At 44.9% G+C, this 22,769-nt stretch overlaps 1 protein-coding gene across 1 annotated transcript in view; it reads right to left on the bottom strand.

Annotated features, from left to right (window-relative positions):
• The window catches only part of DOLPP1 (dolichyldiphosphatase 1), a 158,252-nt gene that overhangs the window by 42,257 nt on the left and 93,226 nt on the right, over nt 1-22,769 (bottom strand). The window contains exons 4-7 of the mRNA XM_069609216.1: nt 4,474-4,573; nt 3,509-3,607; nt 2,979-3,107; nt 2,578-2,667 (exon numbers count right to left, since the gene is read on the bottom strand). Coding sequence (XP_069465317.1) covers nt 2,578-2,667; nt 2,979-3,107; nt 3,509-3,607; nt 4,474-4,573 — 418 coding nt within the window. The remainder of the gene's footprint in view (nt 1-2,577; nt 2,668-2,978; nt 3,108-3,508; nt 3,608-4,473; nt 4,574-22,769) is intronic.

Below are 22,769 nucleotides of genomic sequence, written 5' to 3'. Positions count from 1 at the left end.
TGTGCGTGTGTGTGTCCCCACCCCACTTGTACAGGGCTGAGGTCGCCCAAAGTCCATTGTGTAGTCTTGGCGGCTGTTCTTCCTCAGTCTAGAGTATCAACGTCGATCTTCAGCGATCTTTCCACGTACAGTTGGATAACAGGGAATATTTATTATTACAAAGATAAATGGCTAAAGCAAAGGGAACTCCGCGATATGCTTCCGACAAGTATGGTGGAAAAATCTGAGGGTCCTACACGCATGAGGTATCATGGGTACAGTGGACGTCACACTAGGGATAGTGTTACTGGCACACCCTAGTTCGACGCCCCTTTTCAAGTTTTGAAAAACAAACCAATACTCTGCAGATTCCACCATATATCGGCCTATGCACAGAATGTGATCAAATGTATATTATATATAATAGGATTATTAATGAAGTGAAACAGGGGTTTTGGGGGGGGGGGGGCAGGGGTTTGTTTAGACAAAAGTGTTGTTTGTTATTTATTGGTTAGTTATAATCACATGTAACCAGAGGCCTAGGGTTTCAAAAGTCAATGACACCAAAGCAACATTGACCAAGGAACTCCAAGCTTACTGGACCTGCACCACTGGGTCCCATTCTTCACCACCTGGCTACTGTTGCCCAGTCGGCCACCAACAGAAGGCTGCACAATACCCCGGAATAGGGTCATCATTGTGTCTGTCCAGAAACACATCTTGTTTCTCTAAAGTCCCCCTTCCTGCAGCACAAGCACTTTTTTCTTCTGCCCCCTTGAGCTCCAACAGGAACAGGAACATAACTGGCAAACTGGAGATTGACCCTGGTGAACAAGATTTCCCAGACTTCAACTGTTCACATTTGCTTGCTTTGTTACCAAAGTCTTTAACACTGCACACATGTATTCCCTTTACCATCAGAAATGCACTTAGCTTAACCAAGTGGGGTTAAAATGTTCCAGAGGCCAAATGTAACTCTGAACTGCTAGACCCCTTAACGTATCAGGGTCTCATCCCAAGACATTGAACTATACCCATTTTAGGCACTTGCTCACCTGTTACATTTTTCCATGCACAGCAAAGACGCACATCGTGGTTAATACATTGCATGGATGCATTCGGTTTGAAGGTTATAGGTTCTCATTGTACCCGCTTGCCTCCCGAGAAAGGAGCCTGGCTGCTGCACCTCATTTACCACTAGAAGCGGTAGGTGACTTCAGGGTAACCCTGTAGCCTAGTCATGGGTGGACTCCACCCAAGTGTGCTTGAAATTCCCTGAAGCAATAGCATTAGAGTGGGAGCCTGTCCTTTGGGCTACAAAATCCAATATACCCGAGGCGGGTAGAGGATTGGGAAAGCAATGTTCAGCTTTGCAGACACGCCAATACCCATGTTAGGGTCAAGAGAACATAGGGAACTGGTGTTCAGGCAGCATACAGAGAACTCCAAACAGATTCTGAAGGGACAGCTTCTGAAGTGTGACGGCCCACAATGGTGTTGAAGACAGTAGGAAAGAGACAGAAATGCATGAGCTCCAGTGGAGGAAAAGGTATCTTCCATTCACCCCACCTCCTACCCCAGGGCCCAAACAAGAGCACCGTGAGCATCACAGTCATACGGCCATCATCACTGGTCAAACCGATGAAATAAAATAATCTTATCTAGACCTCAAACATTGATGGCGAGGCCCAACTTCCTGGCACACTCACCAAAGTGTAGTTCAATTTTATCCATTTCAGCATAGAGGCCAAACACAACGTCAGGCATGCCAGAGGTAACGGACAAGCCTCAAAGATGCCTCAAGTCCCTCTTCTAGAACACAAGCCCATAGACATTTGGGAGTTTTGTGGCACATGCAACGCTTCAACAGTCACATCCACTAGGCAGACGTGACAGTCAAACATCCTAGTTACTGCACAATGCTTTGCATACACCTCAAAGAGCAAACGAGATATGCTGGCCCCTGGTGGGATCCAGGGGTAGTAGCCGAGACCCCAACTTGCCCAACTGTACACTAATGCCCAGGACCTGTTAAAGCAGTACGACTAAAACCCTCCAACAGGGCAGCCACAGCAGTGATTAGAACAGGTCCTTTGCCACAAGGAAGATGCAAAACAAAATCTCAAACGCATCCTCTCTGCTATGGGGCATCAACGGCCAACTCAACGATCCATGCAGCGTGGTCCAATTGTGTTCTCACCCTCAAACCCAGACAAGGAAAGAGAAAAGCCAAACACCTTACAGAAATCAGAGAAGAAAGGCATTCGATGGCAGGCCTGGCTCCTCACAGGTTTCATCAGAACACAAAGAATGGGAATAGGCAATCTTAGGGTAGGGAAACAAGGTGTTCAAGCAACAACAATTTTGGGGAGGGGTCATGGTCTGTCCTACCATTGTCAGGGTCTCATGCAAACCCAACCCAACTACCTCGCCACCTCCCAGCCCAGTGCTGCATAATATGGAGGCACAGAAATCACCTGGATCTTGCAAAGCAACATGAATGGCACAGAGGAGATGGTCAATCGAACAAACTTTAAGCTGGCTGCCACATCGGGGGTGTGAGGGACTGGGGCAAAGAGGAGTGAAACACACACTTACCTGGCCTCTGCTCTAGTGACGGTATATTCAAACCACAGGATGTTGGGTATAAGACTGGTATCTCTGATCAAGAGGAACTCTGATATCGGCCTAAACCAAAGTAAAGCAGAACTACATTAGTTTGGGAGCAGCTGGTGCCTCATGTTGTAGCATTTCTAATAAGCAAGAACGACGCAGTATTGGCTGCAGAGAATGCACCCTACGTGCAGCTTTATTTGGCCAGAATCCTCAGCATCAATAAGGTGTCGTCAACTAACTTTAGTCCGAATACAAAACCAAGAGGGCTGTATACATTACATGAGATAGTATGCTAAAAGCAAATACATAAAGCCACATTCCTGATCTCTGCAGACCCTCTCCCCTCACCATCGACCCCATTTTTAGAGGAAGAAAGATTTTACCATGCAGCTATCCTAGGAAACAACGGGGTGAGGATCTCCTGGGTGAGAGCGAACCATGCAATAGCCATCAAACAGCCCACAACACCGCCATAGGCAACCTGGCTCCAGGTGTGGTACAGAAGATACACTCTGCAAGAGAGGAAAAGTCATACACCGATTAAAAGATGGGAGACAAGAGATCTGCAAAGAGCAGCACAGATTAGCGAAGGCGGATTTTTCACAAAATGCCCACAGCACAGTGCTCCCTGCATCAGTCACTGATACCGTAATATTCCAAAAGGCAGGATCAAAAGGAGACAACCACACATAAGGGGTCTCCCACACCATAGCCCACCACAAAGACTAGCAGGGCCAGGGTCACATGGTTTTGTCACACAAGGCTCCAATACATGGCATCATGGGGGCATAGCACACACTACAGGGAGCAAACCAAGGGGAGCTGGAAATCAGGAGCGAAGAGAACATCATGCAGTCGCATCAAGAAAGACACACATCCAGGGCAAAGTATGAGCAAGCAAAGCTCCCCTTACCGACTGTACGAGACCAGCAACGACCCAGTCACCAGGCACACTGAGAGAATGTGTCTCCACAGCAGGTCCAGGCAGCGAGCATTGTTCGTTTGGTGCATTCTGAGAAGAAAAGAAAATATAAAACAAGTGTTGCGGAACTGGTAGTCAACACTATCCAGCAACCTGTGTTGCAGTCCTCTTAACAGAAATCTTCAAGATGGCATACTGTTGCTGTGGACGTGGGCAGAATGTAAGATTATCCCACCCTCCACCTCCAATTGAGCAGATCCCGCTCAGTAACAGCAAGATTAAAGGGTCTGGAACATATTCAATAAAAACCAAAAATCAGTAGGTATGTTACTAACCAACAGAAGCTACAATCACAAACCCCCGTTCCCTGAATACCCTAAACCCAACTGCCTTGTTCTCCATCTTGAATGCCCTTCATCCAGATTCATTCACAAACCCTCCACATGAACCCTTGACCCCTCTGTACCCTTACCTAGTTATGCCCTTAAAGGGTACTCAACACCTCCTAGCTCACCAAAATGCAGCACTCCCACACCTATGTAGCTGTAGCAGAACCACTGACAAAGTGAGCAAGAGCGGGTCACTCTTGGTGATGGGAAGTTACTCTACACAATGTGCATGTAATCAAACATCATCCGGGATTAGGAACTGTACAGGATGCAAGTCAGAGGTGGCTGTAGAAATGTGCTGCAGCGTGAACCATTGAAATCAAGGACCATCATGATGATATACAAGTACAGAGGGAATGGCCCATCATGGTGATGTGCAGACTCTGTAGAGCATGTCAATCGGGCGGCCATCTACAGGGATAGTCTGGGTGATGTGCATGCATTGTACAATGTGAAGGAGTGAACAACTTATTGACCTACTCACTGGGCCAGTTTTATGCAGTAGCCCAAAAGATTAATGAAGGACCACAGACCCCCATGAAAAAGCATGGATAGCGTAGACCTCACCTCAAATACAGGAAGAGGAAAGCGTAGACTGAGAAGAACCACATGAACTGGGAATGGCTGGATGGCAGGCCATACTCTGTGGTGACCGTTGTATGCGCACCTATGAAAGAGAACATGGCGTACAGCTCATTTAACAGTTTCAGCAGCCCAAACAGAGTGCTACAAGTAAAGCAAGGTTAATGGGAATCACTTTAAAAGGGCCAGCACTACCACCCAACAGCTTACTCACAACACACATGCCATTCCATCCGGGAGAGGTTTCACCACCGAGAGATGGCACAGTGAGCACTTCAGACAGAAAGCACACCCCTCCTTTTCCACCACAAAAAGTACACACTTCCCCTTCTCCCACTAGAGCAAACCAATGCATTGCAGCAAAACCAGATATCAGAGAGGATGAATACTTCCACCCAGACAACACTTCATACTGGAAATGAACCATTTGCCTCTGGCTGAGGTTTGGCATGTCCTTCCATCTGCATAAACTGCCTGTAGCATAGTCCACACCATCCCCTCAGTCCTTAAAAACAACCAACAAAAGTCACAAGTGGTAAAACAGGACCAGTCTCATTATCTTTATGATAACTAGGAGTCCTCCACATCTCTAAGTTGCCTTCTCTAAGCAGAAGGTGGGCTTTAAGAAATGAAAAGATTCTTTTTGCTGCTTTACGCCCATAGACTATGGGGCACCGTTTCTTTTGCTTTTTGTTGCATCTCCTGACCTGACTTTTCGGACATAAGTAAAACCCCCTGCTTAGCTTAGAAGCCTTGTAGCTTGCTTTGGAGCAAGCACTAAATGCTGGAAAGCAAACATCCCATCTAGAAGGTGAATGCTTTTAAAAGTAAAGTTTTTTCTAAATTAGCTTAGCTATTCATTTATATAGCTCTTAGAAGTATGGAGTAAGGTGCTATATAACCTGAAACATACAATATGGGATACATTACTCACCGTAATCGTATTCATGATGCTTGTAGCTACTTAGATTCATGCGCTATGCATAGGCCTACATCTAGTGGTAACTGCAGAGTATACCACTTTTTGTTTTGGGGGGAGGGGGGGAACCAAACGTCGAAAAAGGGATCTCGACAGGGCATGCCAATAATACCATACCTAGTGCGACGCCTACTGTACCCATGGTGCTTCATGCATGGAGGTCCCTCAGATTGTTTGGTTTCTGACATGAGGTTGCATGAAGTGTAGCACGACTATAGGTGTAATAAAGCAGATTTATAACAGATGAAGCCAGAAATACATCTATGCACAGGGGAGGAAGGGGAGGCGCATGTGGCTCTAAGCAGATACAAGCATCAGAAATAAGATTGCAGTGAGTAATTTATCCCTTCTGAGGCTTGTGGAATCTGCTTAGATTGCATGCTATGCTTAAATTAGCAAGCAGTAAGGTGGTGGGTTGTGAGAAGGTACAGCGGCGAATAGATGTTTCAGCATCGCTTGTCCCGCCTGGGAATCTGCTTTAGAATGTGCATCAATGCAGTAATGCCGAGTAAAAGTGCGGATAGAGCTCAATGTAGCTGCTTTTCAAATGGGATCTAGTGGGACATTTGCGATAAAGGCCAGTGTAGCTCCTGTACCCCTGGTAGAGTGAGCTCTTGGCATGAAAGGCAGAGTTTTATGTGACATAGTAGCAGAGCTGTATTCATCCGACTATCTGGAGATGGCGTTTTTCAGAAACACGGTCTCCTTCCCTGCCAGGAGCCATGGAGACAAACAGTTTGTCTGTTTTCCTAAGCAGTCTTCTTGTTTACATAGTAAAGGACCGCCCTACTTATAACTAATGCATGGAGTTTTTCCTCAGCTGAGCTTGATGGATTTTGAAAGACAGCGGATAGTTCAATGTACTGATTGACATGGAACTTCAAGATGAACTTAGGTGAAAACCTGGGGTGTGTTCTTAATATCAGTATGACAAAGGGTTTTGCACTGAAAGCTTGCAGTTCACCGACTCTTCTTATGGAGGGGATAGCCACCAGAAAGGCTGTTTTGTATGTGAGGTGTTCAAGGCTGCATTTATGCATAGGCTCAAAGGGGTGTCCTATGAGCTTAGCAAGTACTACATTTAGGTCCCACCCTGGAGGCGGGTTGGAAATGGGAGGGTGGAGTCTTTACTCCTTCCATGAACGCCATAATGACTGGCCTTTTCCACCAGGACACCTTATTTTGAGAAGTGGTGTACACAGATAGAGCCGCTAGGTGAACTTTGATCAGAGTTAAAAACTAGCCCTGGATGCAAAGTTTAGGCATTGCATGTTTTGTCTTTTGGCGAACAAATCTAGCAGGGGGATACCCCCATAGTGTGAAGATCTGGTTTACAATATCTTTGTCAAGTTTCCACTCCTGCTCTTCTGGTAGAGTATCTCTGCTTAGTGAGTCTGCCAGAGAATCAAGTTCCCCTGGAACATGTTGCAACATTAGAAACATGCCCCGCCTGAGTGCACACTTCCAAATTATTTGTGCTAACCTGGACAGACTTGGAGAGTGTTGTAAAACATGGCTGTGTGATGTCCGTGTGGACTTTAACTGTCTGGACCGACAGGTGCACTTGGAAAGCTTGCAGAGCTTGGAGCACTGCTAGTAGTTCCAGAAGATTTATGTGATTCTGAGATGTGATCTGTGTCCACAGGCCATGCGCTTTGTGGTGAAGGTAATGAGCTCCCCACCTGGTGAGCGATGTATCTGTAGTGACAACTGCCTGCACTGCAGGATTGTGAAAAGGTTTCCTTTAACATATTCTCCTTTGTCCACCAGTGTAGAGCTTGTACTAGGGTTAGCAAAACTGTCACTAGATCGTCCCACTGACCACTTGCCCGAGACCACCGCTTACCATTCTTGCATTGGACGCATGCACAGTCGTGCGTGTGGGACCAGGTAAATGCATGAGGCCATCATTGCGAGCAAATGCATTGCTTTGCGTAGTTATTTGGTGACCAGCTAGATACTGAGGTATTTGCAGCAGTAGGTTTTGCACTCTTTCAATTATTGGAAAGACTAGATCCCTCTTCTGTTTTTATGACAGCTGCTAAAAACTGTTTGGTCTTGTTTGGAACAAGACTATTTCTTCTCATTGATTATTGAGAACCCCAATTTGAACAAGAGATTGATTGTTCTCTGGGTATTTTGCTTGCTTGCAAATTTGGGGAGGGGGTGGGGGTTCCCCAGTTATCAGCCAGTCGTCCAGATAAGGGTACACGTATTGATTCCCTGCATAGGTACGCTGCCACTACCGATAGTACCTCGGTAAATACCCTTTGAGCGGAGGCTACGTTGAAGGGTAGTATCTTGAACTGGTAGAGTTGGTTCGCCATTTTGAAACCTTCTGTGCGCTGGGATCATTGAAATATGAGTATTCATCTTTCATATCCAAGGTTGCCATGTAGTCCCCCTGCAGTAGCAGTAGGATTACCTCCTGTTATGTTATTTTATTTGTAAGGCACCAAAGCGCCATAAAGAGGGAAGAAAGTATCATAAAGCAGAATTTTTGTGGCTTGACATAGGTGTTCACCAGGTGCAGGTCTAAGACAGTCTGCATCGTTGGGTCTTTCTTTGACACAAGGAAGTACCCTTGTTTACCTGGTTTTGCCGGGACGATTTCTATGGCGTCCTTTAGAAGCAGTGCCTTCGCCTCTTCCATCAGGATCTGTTCTTCCTGGGAGGTGTGCCTTAGTCTTGGTGGGTGGTTGGATGGTTGTTGGATCAACTATACAATAACCACCCGCCACAGTGGAAAGTACCCACTTGTCCAAAGTGATCCCCTACCATGTGTGGGTGAAGTGTGAAATACTGCCTCCTACTGGAGTGACATGGGAGGGAAAGTGTAGCAGGTGGTCATTGCTGGGGCGGGGGGTGGAGGGGTTAAGCCACCTCTAGAGGAAGAAGACCTGCAGTTACTCCCAAGACCTTCTTTGGCCTCTTTGAAACCCCCATTGTGAGGATTGTCCCCGTGACGAACCCCAGTAGGAGCTTTGGCCACTATGACTACAGAGAGTTTTGCCCTCTAAAACGAGTTATACGATATGATGAGTTATTTATAATGTGCTTAATACCCAGAGGTTTCTAAATGCGGACCCGAGGATCGAACCTGTGGTGCTCTGTGTCGTCTTGCTTCCAAGGCGAGTATGTTGTCCCCGAGATACCCTCCTCTGTGTCCAAATGGTTTGTTGATGAGCTGCTAATGATTTGAGGGTGTCCCATTCCTCTTCTGCGCTTTTAAGAGCGTCCACCAGCGCTTTGCCAGACAAAGCGTTGGGTTCAATGGGCATATTAAGGAGGGTTGCCTGTGTTTCAAGCTTGAAGCCGGATTTTCGTAGCCACGCGTGGCGATTACCAGTGTGCCTTCCGCCATGATTCTTCCTGCATTGTCCACTGCATCCAAGTTGTTTGAGGATGCAGGTGGCTACTTGTTTCCCCCCCCTCGGCGATGGTGAGTGACAGCTGTGTTTTGAGGGGCTCTGGGGCCGATTCTATTTGTTCGGCGATCTCATCCCCCTTGTGACAGTTGTAACTGGCTAATAGTGTTGTTTTATTAGCAATTCTAGTTTGGTAAACTGCTGATGAAGCCACCTTCTTTCCAAAAAGGAGTAAATCGTTTTACTCTCCTTTTCCGGAGGGGCTTCGGAAGAGGCCAGAGGGGTTACCGCGGTTTTCCTTGGAGTCGTCACCACTGAAGAGTCGTGTTTTAACTGCCCCCTTGTGTATATGGGAGGTGTGGGGGCCAGTTTGAAAATTCGTTCAATGCACGGGTTAACTGCCTGCGTTAAATTTGATGCGAGCAGAGAGGGTTGGATGTGTCTCTGCACTGATGCAACAGGGGGATAAATTGGGTTGCTTATTTTTTTATCCCATAGGAAGTCCTGGTTAACCTGGGTTTCTTGTGTGTCTGGTGCTCTGCAGCATTCAGGAACAGGTCATTATATTGTAATTGGTTATCCACCGGTGAGTCTGTGCAATCATAGTACTGGTCCACGTCCAGTGTCCCCTTGGTCGTCTGTGTAGAAGTGCCAGGGACCGTGGTATAATAGTAAGTACCTTGCCCTAGGTCCTGATGTGATGGGGAATGTCAGGATTTCACAGGGCATGGTTAGGTTTCCAAGTGACAACATGCATTCTTAAGGCTCATTTTGATTCCCACATTACTGTACACGATTTAAGCATTCTTTCGGGAGGTTCAGGAGGAGGGATCAATAGTATGTTGCAGCCAGAGTTTGGTATGAGTCTTGTTGTAGAGGGAAGTGTTTGGAAATATGAACTTTGTTTTCCTTAATATGGCAACCACAAAGTCTTTGTTTCCCCAGGGCAAGATGGAGGCTTGACTTTACAGCAGTGATTGGGTGAGCTGAACATGAGGTAGTTTGGAATGTCCGAGAAGATTCTAAACTGCCTTTCATTCTAGTGTCCCAAGAGACAGGTCGCAGTTTCAATAGTTCTGTGTATAAGTTCATCAAGTATCCAGTAATCTAGATTCGAAGGAAGACTATGAGAATCCAATCTACAGAAGACTCCAGTGAAGTTTGAGTTTTTCCTTGAAGCAAGAGAGCGGGTACAGTTGAAGCAAGCTAAGTATCTCCTCTCATTTAAAGTTAAGTCTTAAGGTGTAAAATTGTTCTGAATGTTTAAGAGGGAGAAGAGTTGTTTAATCTGAACTTTTCAAATGTAAAAGTTCAAAGTAAAAGACCCAGTAATTGTTAGAAATTCAGTGTGGGCAATACAGAAAACGGCAAGCATGAGAGTGCATGTAAGGAACTGAACTAGTTGTGCCATTGCGCGTGTAAACATTAACAGGCGTGCACGACTGAGATCGATCAAGTTAAATATAATTTAGTTAAATACTAACTCTGTAAATAGTTATTAACAAACTGGTTTCCGTGAACGTTGAGTTTCCTTTTCGTCTCGCGCAAGCCTGACTTGGGGGGAGCGGGTCTGGTGGGCCAGCATCACTCCTGCAGGAAGATTTCAGACTGGTCCTGACAGAATGAAAGGCCCATGGGTTTAATCTTGCCTGAGTGATGGTGGACCCAGAGTCGAGTTTGGGTGCACTAAGAAAAATGTTAATGGAGATTAAGGAGGATTTAAGGGTGGCCAGAAGCACGACCCTAACTTTGGGAGTTAAAATGGAGGAATTGAATAGTTTGGTACATAGGTCTGAGTTCCGAGGGCCATCAAAAGGAAGTAGAGCAATAGACCAAGAATCACCAGTTTTGTACCCGGAGCGTAGTGTTAAGGAGCAGATGTCTGAATTAGAAGGGAACAAAAGTAAATTTAACTCCAGGGATTTCCTTGGTTTCCAATCCTTCAGCTCCTCCGGAGAGGTTTGGTGGAGATAGTAAGAGGTTAAAGACTTTCTTAATTTAGTGTGAATTACACTTTGTGTAGACCAGAGGTTTTTCCCACTGGAACCGCTAAGGTGGCATTTCTTATTTCCTATCTTACAAGGGAGGCTTCAGCCTGGTCAGTCGATTTTGTTGAAAGGGGACCAGTGGAATTACATGATTGGATGGAATTGAAGTGTGAGTTCTGTAAGATGTTCGACAGGAGTACATCCTCCGAGTGCAGACGGAGAGTTACTAGAGTTGCGTCAGGGGAATAGAAAGTTGGCAGCGTACATTACACAGTTAGGGCGCTTGTACAGGAGACTGGGTGGCCTGAGGAGAAGAGAGCTTCCATATTTTTATAGTCGATTACGGGAGGAACTTAAGGATGGTTTAGCCACCATAGTTGAGACCCACAATTAGTGAAGATTTAATTTCTTTGGTAATCCAATTGGATGTAAGATTATCAGAGGGGGACTGAAAAGAGGAGGAATTTTTCTGAAGGAAAAAAGTGTGGAGTACGAGTGAGCGACCAAGATTGGAGCAGTCAGGAAAGTTAAGGGGCAGGTGGTAGAAGGTCAGACAAGCCTGGTTAGGGAGCCATTGTCCAAAGAAGAAAAGGGCAGGCGGCATAGGGAGAAGTTGTGTCTGTATTGTCGAGATGGAACACACTTTGTAGGGCGATGTCTACACACCGACGATTTCCACCTGTTGCTGGAATAGGACAGTTGGTGGCAAATACCATCCAAACAGCGGTGCCACATATCACTCAGTGTATCCTTGTTTTGGGAAGGTAAGCTGAGGTGTGATTGACTCAGGAGCCACAGGACATTTCATGGATCTCGCTTTAGCAAATATGTTGGGTGTGCTTGTAGTTGAAAAGGGAGTTCCGGAACAAGTGAGGGCGGTGGATGGTACTCAATTGTCATCAGGAGTAATTACACAAATTAAATAGGTTTTAAGGATGAGGATTGGGAAGGAACATGGAGAGGATATAGTTTTTTAGTTGATCGATGCCCCACAGCTACAGATTATTTATGTATGCCTTGGCTTACTTTACACAATCCAGTAATTGATTGGGGGGAAAAAGGATAGTAGAGCTTGGTTCAGAATTCTGTAAAGAGCAATGTGCTTCAGCGTATTAGAGTGGGGTCTGGAGGAAGTGTCTAAGATTCAGGGTGCATGTTTGTTTTTGTTTATTTGTTTTGGTAATGCGCACCAAGCCCTTAGGGCGCAACAGAAACAAGAAATCTTAAAACTTAGTTACAGTACAAGGTAGCAATACATAGAGCAGTGATTGCAGTAGGAGCAAAAATACAAGTACAAGATACATTAAATACAAAGCAATGGTCTTGGTAAGTCAAGGAGGCATTATCGCGAGTAAAAATATATGCACACATACATACAGATATGTATATACAACCTTACATGTCTACGTTAACGTGTATCCATGGTGCATGCAAATATGACAGAACAGACGACCATGCGTGCATAGTTAACAAATCTACAGTGTAGTTTGAGGGAACAAAGGGTCGTGTAGGGGCTGGAGAGGTAGAAGTGTAGTTCGGCAGTTAGGTGTCGTTAGTGTGTAGCCAATTAAGCATCTTATGTCTGAATATAGGGTAGAGTTGTTCTAGTCTGAGGTCAACTGGTAATTTGTTCCAACATTGTGCCGCTTTAACAGGGAAACTGGTTCCTCCTGCTGTCGGGCGTTTGAACCTAGGAATCTCTAACATAAATGAGTTAGCAGATCTCGTAGGGCGGGTAGCTGTTCTCCTGGTAATTTTATCCATAAGGTATGGGGGTGCTAGGTTATTCAGGCATTTGGAGGTGAGGTATGCTGTTTTGAGGATGTCTAGCTGCTGGAGCTGTTGGGTAACAGTGTTGGGGCTGTGTCTCGGGTTTTACCTGAATGTTATCACAAGTTTAAGGATATGTTTGTTAAGGAGGTAGCGAGTGAGTTACCCCCTCAAAGCCTATTTGACTGTAAAATAGATCTAGAAGATGAAGCGCTGATCCCTTGTGGAAGAATTTACGCACTGACTGAAAAGGAAAACAAGCATTTAAAAGGAGCATCTAGATGAAAATCTTGTAAAGGGCTTTATTCGACATTCCCAGTCACCTACAGCCTTATTTTTTGTACCCAAGAAGGACAAGACCTTGAGAACATGTATCGATTATAGGGCCTTGAATAAGATCACGATCAAGAATGGATACCCTTTGCCTTTGATTTTAGTCATGCTAGATAGAATTCAGGGGGCGAAGATTTTCACTAAATTAGATCTTAGGTGGGCTTTTGGTGAGAGTTAGAGGAGGCGGCGAATGGAAAACAGCATTTAGAACCCGCTCTGGAACGCTCCTGTCGCTTTTCAATTTTTCATCAATCAGTTTCTTCGGGAATATTTACATGTTTTCGTAGTAGTTTATATTGATGACATCTTGATTAAACTATCAACATGAGGAACATGTGAGGAAAGTATTGATCAAGTTGAAGGAAAATAAGTTGTTTGCGAAACTGGAAAAGTGGCAGTTTCACACAGTAGAATTTTTGGGGTTTGTTCTGTCTCCGCGGGATTGGAGACGGATTTGGCCAAGGTGAAGGTGGTAACGGACTGGCCTCAGCCCACGACAGTGAAGGATCTGCAAAGTTTCATTGGATTTGTGAATTTTTATCGCAGATACATTCGAAAATGTTCACAAATTGTCTCCCCGATTACAAGACTGTTGAAGAAGGGTGTGATGTTCGAGTGGAGTGAGGAAGCAGAGAAAGCGTTCCAGTTCTTGATGGAAATTCGTTTTGGGAACAATTTTGTTACATCCAGATGTGGAGCAATCTTTTTTCCTGGAAGCAGATGCTTCGGATTGTGCGATAGGAGCTGTGCTGTCACAGCGTCATCAAGTGACCGGTCCATTGCATCCGGTAGCTTTCTTTTCAAAAAGGTTTTCTCCAGCTGAAAGAAGTTACACGATTTCAGATCGAGAATTGTTGGCAACCAAGGCAGCTTTCATCGAGTGGAGGCATCATCTTTTGGGTTTCAAGCATCGAGTCACAGTGTTGACTGATGACAGGAATTTAACTTTTCTCTGGTCTGCAAGAACCTTGACTCCAAGACAGCTGCCTTGGTTTGTTTTTCACTGAATATGATTTTGTAATCTTGTTCAAGCCTGGGCATCAAAATGGGAAGGCGAATGCGCTGTCTGAATGTGTTCCAGGGAGTTGACCATGGGGCGCCAATGCCTTTGCTTGCGGAGAAGAATTTTGTCATAGGAAAGATTGAGAATGTAAAGAATTTTCAGGAGACTATTCGACAGATGTCCGAAAAGCAGCTCTTAGATTGGGTGGCAGAAGATTCTATACGTCAGATCAAGGAGGATTTACCTTTTGTGGGAGCCAAACTGTATTTACCATCGGAGGAATTACGAATGGAAGCTTTGAAGGATTGCCGCGATTCCCTGTTGGGAATTAAGACTTTAGACCTGTTGGAGATAATTTTGGTGGAAGGAGATGCGTGAAGAATTATGTAAGAACGTGAAGTATGTATACGTTCCAAGTCTGATCATCAGAAGGCAGCAGGGCTGTTGGTGCCACTTCCGATTCCACCTCCCCTTGGCATACTGTTTCTATGGACTACATTGTCGATTTGCCACCTGATAAGGGTTGCTCAACTATTCTTGTGGTGGTTGATGTTTTTTCTAAGGCGGGGCATTTTATTCCCATCAAAGAGGCAGCTACGGCTACTTTGTTAGCTCAGGCATTTTTGCAAAATGTGGTGAAGTTACATTGCCTACCTAGTCAGGTTATTTCGGATCGAGGAACCCAATTTGTCTCCAAATTTTGGCAGGCGTTTTGTAAAGAATTGAAGATAGACATTCATTTAACTACCAATTATCATCCCAAGGGCAAATGTCAAACTGAGAGGGTCAACCAAGAATTAGAGAAGTATATACAGTGTTATCTAGGCTCAGATCAAGGTTGGCTAGAACTGCTTTGGTTTGCTGAATTTTGATACAATAATACAGCTAAGAGTTCTACCTCTATGTCCCAGTTTATTGTGAATCAAGGGTTTCATCCACACTTTTTAAGAAGTGCTGTGTTGGTGGAGGTGGAGGTGCCAGATGTTGATTAGGTTGGAGGCCAGGGGACAAACCTTGAAGCAGGCAGTTCAAGCATTAGAGAGGCATAAATTGAGCTATAAAAAATATTTGCCGACAGGAAACGTCGGAAGGGTCTTGAATATCAGTTTGGAGATCGGGTGTGGTTGTCCACTAATAATTTGGCCTTGAAGGGGAGAAATAAGTTTAGTCCCCGTTTTATTTGACCATTTGAGGTGGAGCAGGTTTTCTCTCCAGTCTCAGTGAAATTGAAGTTGCCACCTGGGTTAAAGATTCATTAAACTTTCCATGTAAATTTATTAAAGATTTGTAGGAATGACACCAGAATTCATTAAGCTCCAGGTCCTGTGTTTTCTGAAGATGAGAATGAATATGAGGTTCAGGCCAAATTAGACTCAAGAGTGGTCCTGGGACAACTTCAGTACTTGGATGACTAGAAGGGTTACGGGCCAGAGGGGAGATCTTGGGAGAAGGTAGAAAATGTACTTGTTCCTAGGTTGGTTAGGAAATTTCATCGTTTACATCCAGAGAAGGTTGGTCCTGGGACAGGGCTTTACGGAGGGGGTACTGTCAGGATTTCACAGGGCATGGTTAGGTTTCCAAGTGACAGCATGCATGCTAAAGGCTCATTTAGATTCCCACATTACTGTACACGATTTGAGCATTATTTCTGGAGGTTTAAGAGGATGGATCAGTAGTATGTTGCAGCCTTAGTTGGGCGGTGTTTGGAAATCTGATATTTATTTTCCTTAATATGGCAACCAGGAAGCCTTTGTTTCCCCAGGGCAAGAGGGAGGCTTGACTTTACAGCAGTGATTGGCTGAACTGAATGGGAGGTAGTTTGGAATGTCAGAGGATTGTAAACTGCCTTTCATTCTAGTTTCCCCAAGAGGCAGGTCGCAGTTTCAGAAGTACTGTGTATAAATTAAGTATCCAGTAATCTAGATTCAAAAGAAGACTATGAAAAGCCAATCTACAGAAAACTCCAGTGAAGTTTCAGTGTTTCTTTGAAGCAGGAGAGCGTGTACAGATGAAGCAAGCCAAGTCTCTCCACTCATTTAAAGTTACTAAATATTAAGGTGTAAAATTGTTCTGAATGTTTAAGAGATGAGTTGTTTAATCTGAACTTTTTGAATGTAAAAGACTACAGTAAAAGACAGAGTAATTGTGAGAAAATATGTGTGAGCAATTCAGAAAACAGCAAGCATGCAAGTGCATATAAGGAACTTAACTAGTTGCGCCAGTGCGCATGTAAACATTAACAGCGCACGACTAAGCTCGATCAAGTTAAATATAATTTTGTTAAATACCAACTCTGTAAATAGTTAATAACAAACAGGTTTACGCGAGCATTGAGTTTCCTTTTTGTCTCGCGCAAGCCTCGTTCGGGCAATATTTAAGAAAAGGACCCTCGTAAATTGCCTGCGTGCTGCGCGAGCATCATATTTCCAAAAAGGAATTTGAAATCAAAGACTCAACCGCAGAGTGTGTCAGAGCCATTCAGAAACTACAAAAGGCGTCAGAAAGTAGCGCAGAAGAGTTTCTGTCAAGGGAGAGAGCTCACAAGAATAAAGAGGGAGTAAACAGTCGAACAGTCGGTTGCTCATCTGTTACCGGCGAGCAAAGGAGAAATGTTTGAACTGGTCAGTCATTGCTAACAGATGTAAATGTGCTGAAGTGAAAAGACAATACAAAAGAAGTTTAGGAGGAATTTATGGTAAAGCAAGCAGAAGGAAATACCGTATATTTCAACGGAAATGAGAGGGTCAGCATAGACATTTAGTTGGGTCAGAAATTAATGGAAAGAAGTTTGCAGAGAATATTCAGTGAGAGAAAAAGGATTTAAAGGACTACAGATTTAGAGACATTAAACAGCAACAAATAAAGAAAGCCCATCAGCATCAGAGCATAGGCAGTAGGTATCGAAGGAGGGTGGCAAATCATAAGTCATAATAAAAATAAGGACAGAGACAGTAATCTGTATATTGTCTTCTAGATAATCACGGACACAGAGGCATCCAATCCAGTTCCTGAGGGCGTCAGTGAGTGCCAGTGAAGATCTGCATGTTTTATTTTCTCCATTCCCTTTTCCCCCTTGGGTTTGCCAGCTTGGTAGTTATACCTGCTAAGAGACCGTTTGGAAGGCAGACTTTGGGGGTCTGGTGGGCCAGCATCACTCCTGCAGGAAGATTTCAGACTGGACCTGACATTGACGCCTGCGTGGAGCATACGCAGGCTTTTTTGGCGGTAGGCTTGGTGGCTGCTGGCCCACTCCGAGTAGTTTCTGGTGTTCCCTGAAGGTTCTGTAGGACCACGGGGTGGTCAAAGTAATTAAAAACAGGACATCTGCCTCATAACCTTATCAAACTGCTCTGCTCTGCTCTGCTGTCCATTGAGAGGAGCATGGCAGAGGAGAGAGGCCAGGAGTAGGAGTAGTGGGTGCATTTGGTGGCTCTGGAGGGGGTGGGGGGAAAGGATTCTTTTATGGTGCATATCCCCAGACAGATTGCCCTCTGTTGTACTGAGAATCTTGCTTTCTGTAGTTGGGGTCCCGCCCCCCGTGTGGCGTCGAAGACTTAGGGTTTTTCGACATATGGCCTTTTAACAGGGCATCGGGTACGTGTTTTTTGATTAACGCGCTCATTTTCGAGCTCTGTGTGCCTTTCTTGGAGACCGTTGGCACGCCTTTCGACGCCTGGTCGTCGGAGGATTGAGGGTTTAGACACAGTGTCGGAAACTAAATTTAGAATCACTTTCGAGGGTCTGTTGTGTGGTGATAGAGACCGCGATGGCCCAGAGGACATGGACATTGCGGACCACCCACTCTATGCTGTGTGTGGACTTCCGCATTGACTTTCGGTCGTGGGTGGTGTGCTGTGTGTGGTGATACTTGGTCATGCTAGTGTTGTCCCCATTGCAGAACCACCAACCTTCCTGTTGGGGCCGGGGACTTGCACGTGGGTATCCGATGGAACCTGATCGCCTCGGCATCACTGTAGACATCGATGCTGCAGTCGCTGCAGGCTCCCTCGACGTCCATGGCGGCCTCAGCCTGCATGGCGTGGTGGGCCCAGCAAGTGTTTTGGGCCTGCACAATTTGCACTGTCCCTCAGCGTGATCCTAGATATGAAAGTGGCAATCACGTGCCAGGGCAACCATGTAGACATTGAAGAACCAGGCGGATAGGTTAGAATCCTGGGGAATGCCACAGTTTGAAAGCGTGATAGTAGAGAGAAATGACCCAAGTTCCACATGGGATGGGCGGTTGGAAAGGAAGGAAGTGAACCACGCCAGAGCGTGACCTGTGATTCCCAGGGTGTCAGACATGCAATCAGGATGTTATGGTTTACTGTGTCAAAGATAGAGAGGTCAAGAAGAATGAGAACAGAGGGAGTGTTGGTATCAAGATTTGAGAGCAGGTCTTCACGGGTGTTCAGACAGTTTTCATGCCTCTGAATGCTCTAAAGCCAGACTGATGTCATGGAAGCAACCAGCAGATTCAGTGTGGAGGGTAAGCGGAGAGATCGAAAACTTTTCCAGGAGTTTGCCCAGGAAAGGAGTGATAGAGATATGGTGGTAGTTTGCCAGAATGGAGGGAGTCGGTAGAAGGTTTAAGCAGAGGGTGCACAAGGGAGTGCTTAAGTGAAGTTGGGAAAACTCCAGTGGCAAAAGAGATTGCAGAGGAGAGTCAAGGCTTGAGCGAGAGAGTCAATGTTGTCCTGAATGGTTTTCAAGGGGCACAGGTCCACCTGTTTAGATGAAGCTTTCATAGACTGGACTTCAAGGAATAAAATAAGAAGTGTCGCATAGCATCTGTCGGTTTGCTAATTAAATTGACACTTGTGTAGCAAAGCTAGTTATTCAAGTTTCCCTGTTCAATGAAAACATAGCTCACCCTGAATTCCTCTTGCCCTCAAGGCTTTATCCACCCTCTTTTCTCGGTTCATGCCAAGTTCAAAGGGGCTAATGGACAGATTGCAGCAGTACTCATATGCTCCACTCTTAAGTGCCAAAGGCCTGTTTGGGAGCGCTAGGCAGGATTTTGTTCTTTTTCAAATAATTGCAAACCAGAAGTAATAGGGATAATACTTTAAGGAAGCCAACTTTATCCTGCCTGCCAAAGACCGGGATGTGTTCATTATTTTTTTATTTTTATTTTTTTTAAAAGACAGTCATGCAACTCCATTCAAGTTGCTACACAATGCATAATTACAGGATTGCTACTGAAAAACACTGCATTATCTCCATGCTTTACGGTAAAGGTTAGTATATCTAAATCTCATGGTGTCAACTTAATTTTATTTTGTTGGGGGAAGATGCATCATAATGACACATGGACACTTTGGAAAATGTAGATATAGCCTGATGCTTTTGATGGCAAACCTAGTTCTGTGACCTGCTGGTTGCATACATCTGTGAAACTGATGCTCCACCAATAAGATGATCCCCAAATTCCTTGACATTCCATCTCATCACTCTGCTGCTTTATACCAGCTACCCTGAAACTGAAATGGCCGCAAACTATAATTTTCAGACTAGTTTGCCTAGTTCTCTTCCTGATATGCGATCCACTCTGCTTAGTCTTTTACTTTATTTCCTCTTACATAATGAATACACAAAGCCAACTAGAAGGTTCTACAAAGTAGTGATTAATAGTTCGATTCAGTCTGTACATAACGCACACTGTTTACTTCCACAGCTCACTTTTCTCTATGATTATGATTGCATTATATAGTAGCACCTGTGGGAGAGCTGGCCAAACTGTTTATGTTTTTTTTAATATACATTTGAGTACATTCATGCAGCAAATCTTTTAAATACTCATCCAGGGATCGCAAAGTCTACTCACCCACTTGCATATTCGAATAAATTTAATTAAGGGCGAGTACCATTTTCAGGGAATGTTCGACACTAAGTTGCATTTACTTTGTTGGAGTAAATGTCAAATAAAAGTTTCACTGTGCATGGCTAGCCTCTGGGTGATAGCAGTGTGCCAAACAAAGTGGGTTTGTAGTGATCTGCATCATTTTACTGAAAGCGCATTTCAATTAATTGTCAACCATTGCAATGGGTCGAGTGTATTTCTTGTAGGTCGAATCGGTGAACTTGGAATTTAAAACAAGTTGCAAGCCATGACTCATCTCACCAATGTCTTACTTCAGCGGACACAAACATGCTGTATTGTTGCTCCGTTTAGGTCTTTGCTGAAAATAACTTCTGCTGACAAACATACATACAGCATTGCTAATCAAATATGCGTGTTTGCTAATCAAGAACCTTTTGATTGGCAAACTATGGTAATCAATTTTTGAAAACGATGTATGCCTTGCACTTGTCTGGCAACCTCATCGGGTGTGGCGGGAGTGAGAGAAGAGAGGAGAAGTGGTGGAGAGGCAAGTGGGGGCTACAGAGGTGTTGTGTATGATGTGGAAGTGAGAGGAAAGCATGTCTTGGGTTTTTTCTGTGAAGTGTGAAGCCAGGGACGAGCAAAGGTCCTGGGTGGGTGTGACAGAAGAGGAGGCTGCTGCAGGGTTGGCCAGTTCCTTACAGACTTTGAAAAGTTCAGCCATGTTTAATGCCACGAAAATGCAGGCTTGAATAAAGACTTTTCTTGGAGTGGATGCAGAGTCGATATTGCCATGAGAGGAGGCGGTAGGCCAGTTTGTCAGAGAGTTCGCCCGACAAATTCCATTTCCGCTCAGCTGCTTTACACTTGCATTTAAGGGCAGCCAGAGTTGCACTTTTAGGAAGGCTACAGTCGGACCCTCATGACAGGGGCAAGAGTATCAAGAATGTTCTAGAGGGATTGTGAAGTTAGCGAGGGCTGGTTCAGGGTGGGAGTCAGCTGCAGGAGTATCAGGCGGAGAGTAGGTGGAGGCAAAGGCAGCTGCTGTCACTCTTTTTCATGGGTCTGGTGACTTTGAAACCGGGTGGCTGTGACGATGCAAGAGGACAGCTTCAAGTGTGAAGAGAGTGGTCCGTCCAAGAGAGAGGTAGTGAGAGGGATGTCGGTAGAAACGAAAGCACACCAAGTGTGGCTCGCTGTGTGTGTGGAGCCAGAAGGTAAGAGGGAGAGATAATTGCATAGATTGTGGCAAGGTCTTGAGGAGTCGGGAGAGTCCAGATGAATGTGGAGATCACCCAGAAGGAGGAGTTGAGGGGAGGCCAGGTCAGCCTATTCCAAGAGGAAGAGTGTGGACTGTCCTGCTGGCTGAAAGAAGGTGGCCAGATAATAAATCTATTTCAGCTCATGCTGACTCATTCTCTTGCCGTCTTGAGGGGCAGCTAAGGTGGTGCATTGATACATAACAACCCGCTAATGTGTAGATTATGCGCATGATATGTCGCGGTTCTCATTTTTCCCTGTGTGTGCATTAGGGACAAGGAACGGTCTGACCGCGTAAGAGTATAGAACAGAGCACTACTGTTACAATCATTACTCACCGTAATTGTATATCTGATTATTATATCTGCTTAGATTCACAAGCTGTGCATAGAGTCCGGCATCTAGTGGTTATCGCAGAGTATTGCATCATTTTTTCCAAATAGCAAAAAGGGATGTCAACATGGGCATGACTGACCCTATACCCAACGTGACGTGTAGTGTACCCAAAATACTGCACACGTCGAGGTCCCACCGGTTGTTTTTGTTCTGCCGTGAGGAAGCTTTACAGCGCAGGAGTGGAGTACAGAAGAAGATGATGCACGATGTTCCGTCTACTCAAGAGGAGTGTAAGGGTGGGTGCATGTGAATCTAACCAGATACAATCATCAGAAATACAATTATGGTGAGTAATGTATAACTTCTGATTCTTGTGAATCAGATGTGCATAGATTAGCAAGCAGTACTAGAAGATGATGGTGAGATGTGTGAAGGAACAGTCGCAAAGAGATTTCTTAGCACCACTTGTCCCACTTAAGAGTCAAGAGAAAATGTGTGTCTAAGCAGTAGTGTTGGGTGAATGTATGAACAGCACTTGAAACTGCTGCTTTGCAAATAGAATCTAGAGGAACATTTGCAATGAATGCAAAGGTTTCCCCTGTGCCCAGAGTACAGTGAGCTCTAGGCGTAAAGAGCAAGTCGCTCTTGACAAGAAAGTAAGTGTGATGGATTTAATGGAAATAGGAGATTTGGAGACCGGATCCTCTGCTCTACCAGTTGCCAGAGACAAAGAATTGGTTTGTCTTTCTTAGATGTTTAGTCTTTTCCAGGTAGTATACAAACGCTCTCCTCTAGTGTATGGAGGCTTCTTTCAGCTGAGTTTGTGGGGGTTCTGAAAGAAAGTAGGAAGTTGGATTGATTCACATGGAACTTCCGAGATTAATGTAGGTGCAAAACTTGGGTGTGCACGCAAAACCACCATCTTTGAACAGTCACAAAAAGGTCCTGAACTGAGAGCCTGCAGTTCACCAACTCTCCTTATAGAGGTAATGGTCGCCAAAAAGGCGGTCTTGTATGTAAGGACCTCAAGAATAGCCTTATGCATTGGCTCAAAAGGAGGTCCCATTAATCTTGTGATAACATTCAAGTCCCATCCGGGAGTTTGGTTGGAAATAGGGGATTAAGTCTTTGCCCCTTCCATAAAAGCTTTAATCACAGGAATCTTCGACCATGAAACCTTGCTCGGAGATGTGGTCACGAGTCTAAAAGGTGCATTAAAGGACTATATCTTTAGGTGAATAAGAAATAGGGTTGATGTTTTTAGTGCTGCACCAAATGCAAAATGTGTCCATTTACTGGAGTAACAATGGCTGGTGTTAGGTTTCCGTGTCTCTTTGTATGTCCATCTCGGAGGTAGTTGGAGATGTCCAAACCTATCACTTCAGGAGCCAAGCTGTTGAGTGTATGGGGGCACAGATGC

Source organism: Ambystoma mexicanum, chromosome 8 (assembly GCF_040938575.1).
Source record: "Ambystoma mexicanum isolate Mex_15411 chromosome 8, UKY_AmexF1_1, whole genome shotgun sequence".
NCBI classification, from domain to species: domain Eukaryota; kingdom Metazoa; phylum Chordata; class Amphibia; order Caudata; family Ambystomatidae; genus Ambystoma; species Ambystoma mexicanum.
The sequence above is the reverse complement of the archived record's forward strand: the minus strand, read 5'-3'. Positions and strand labels throughout refer to the sequence as shown.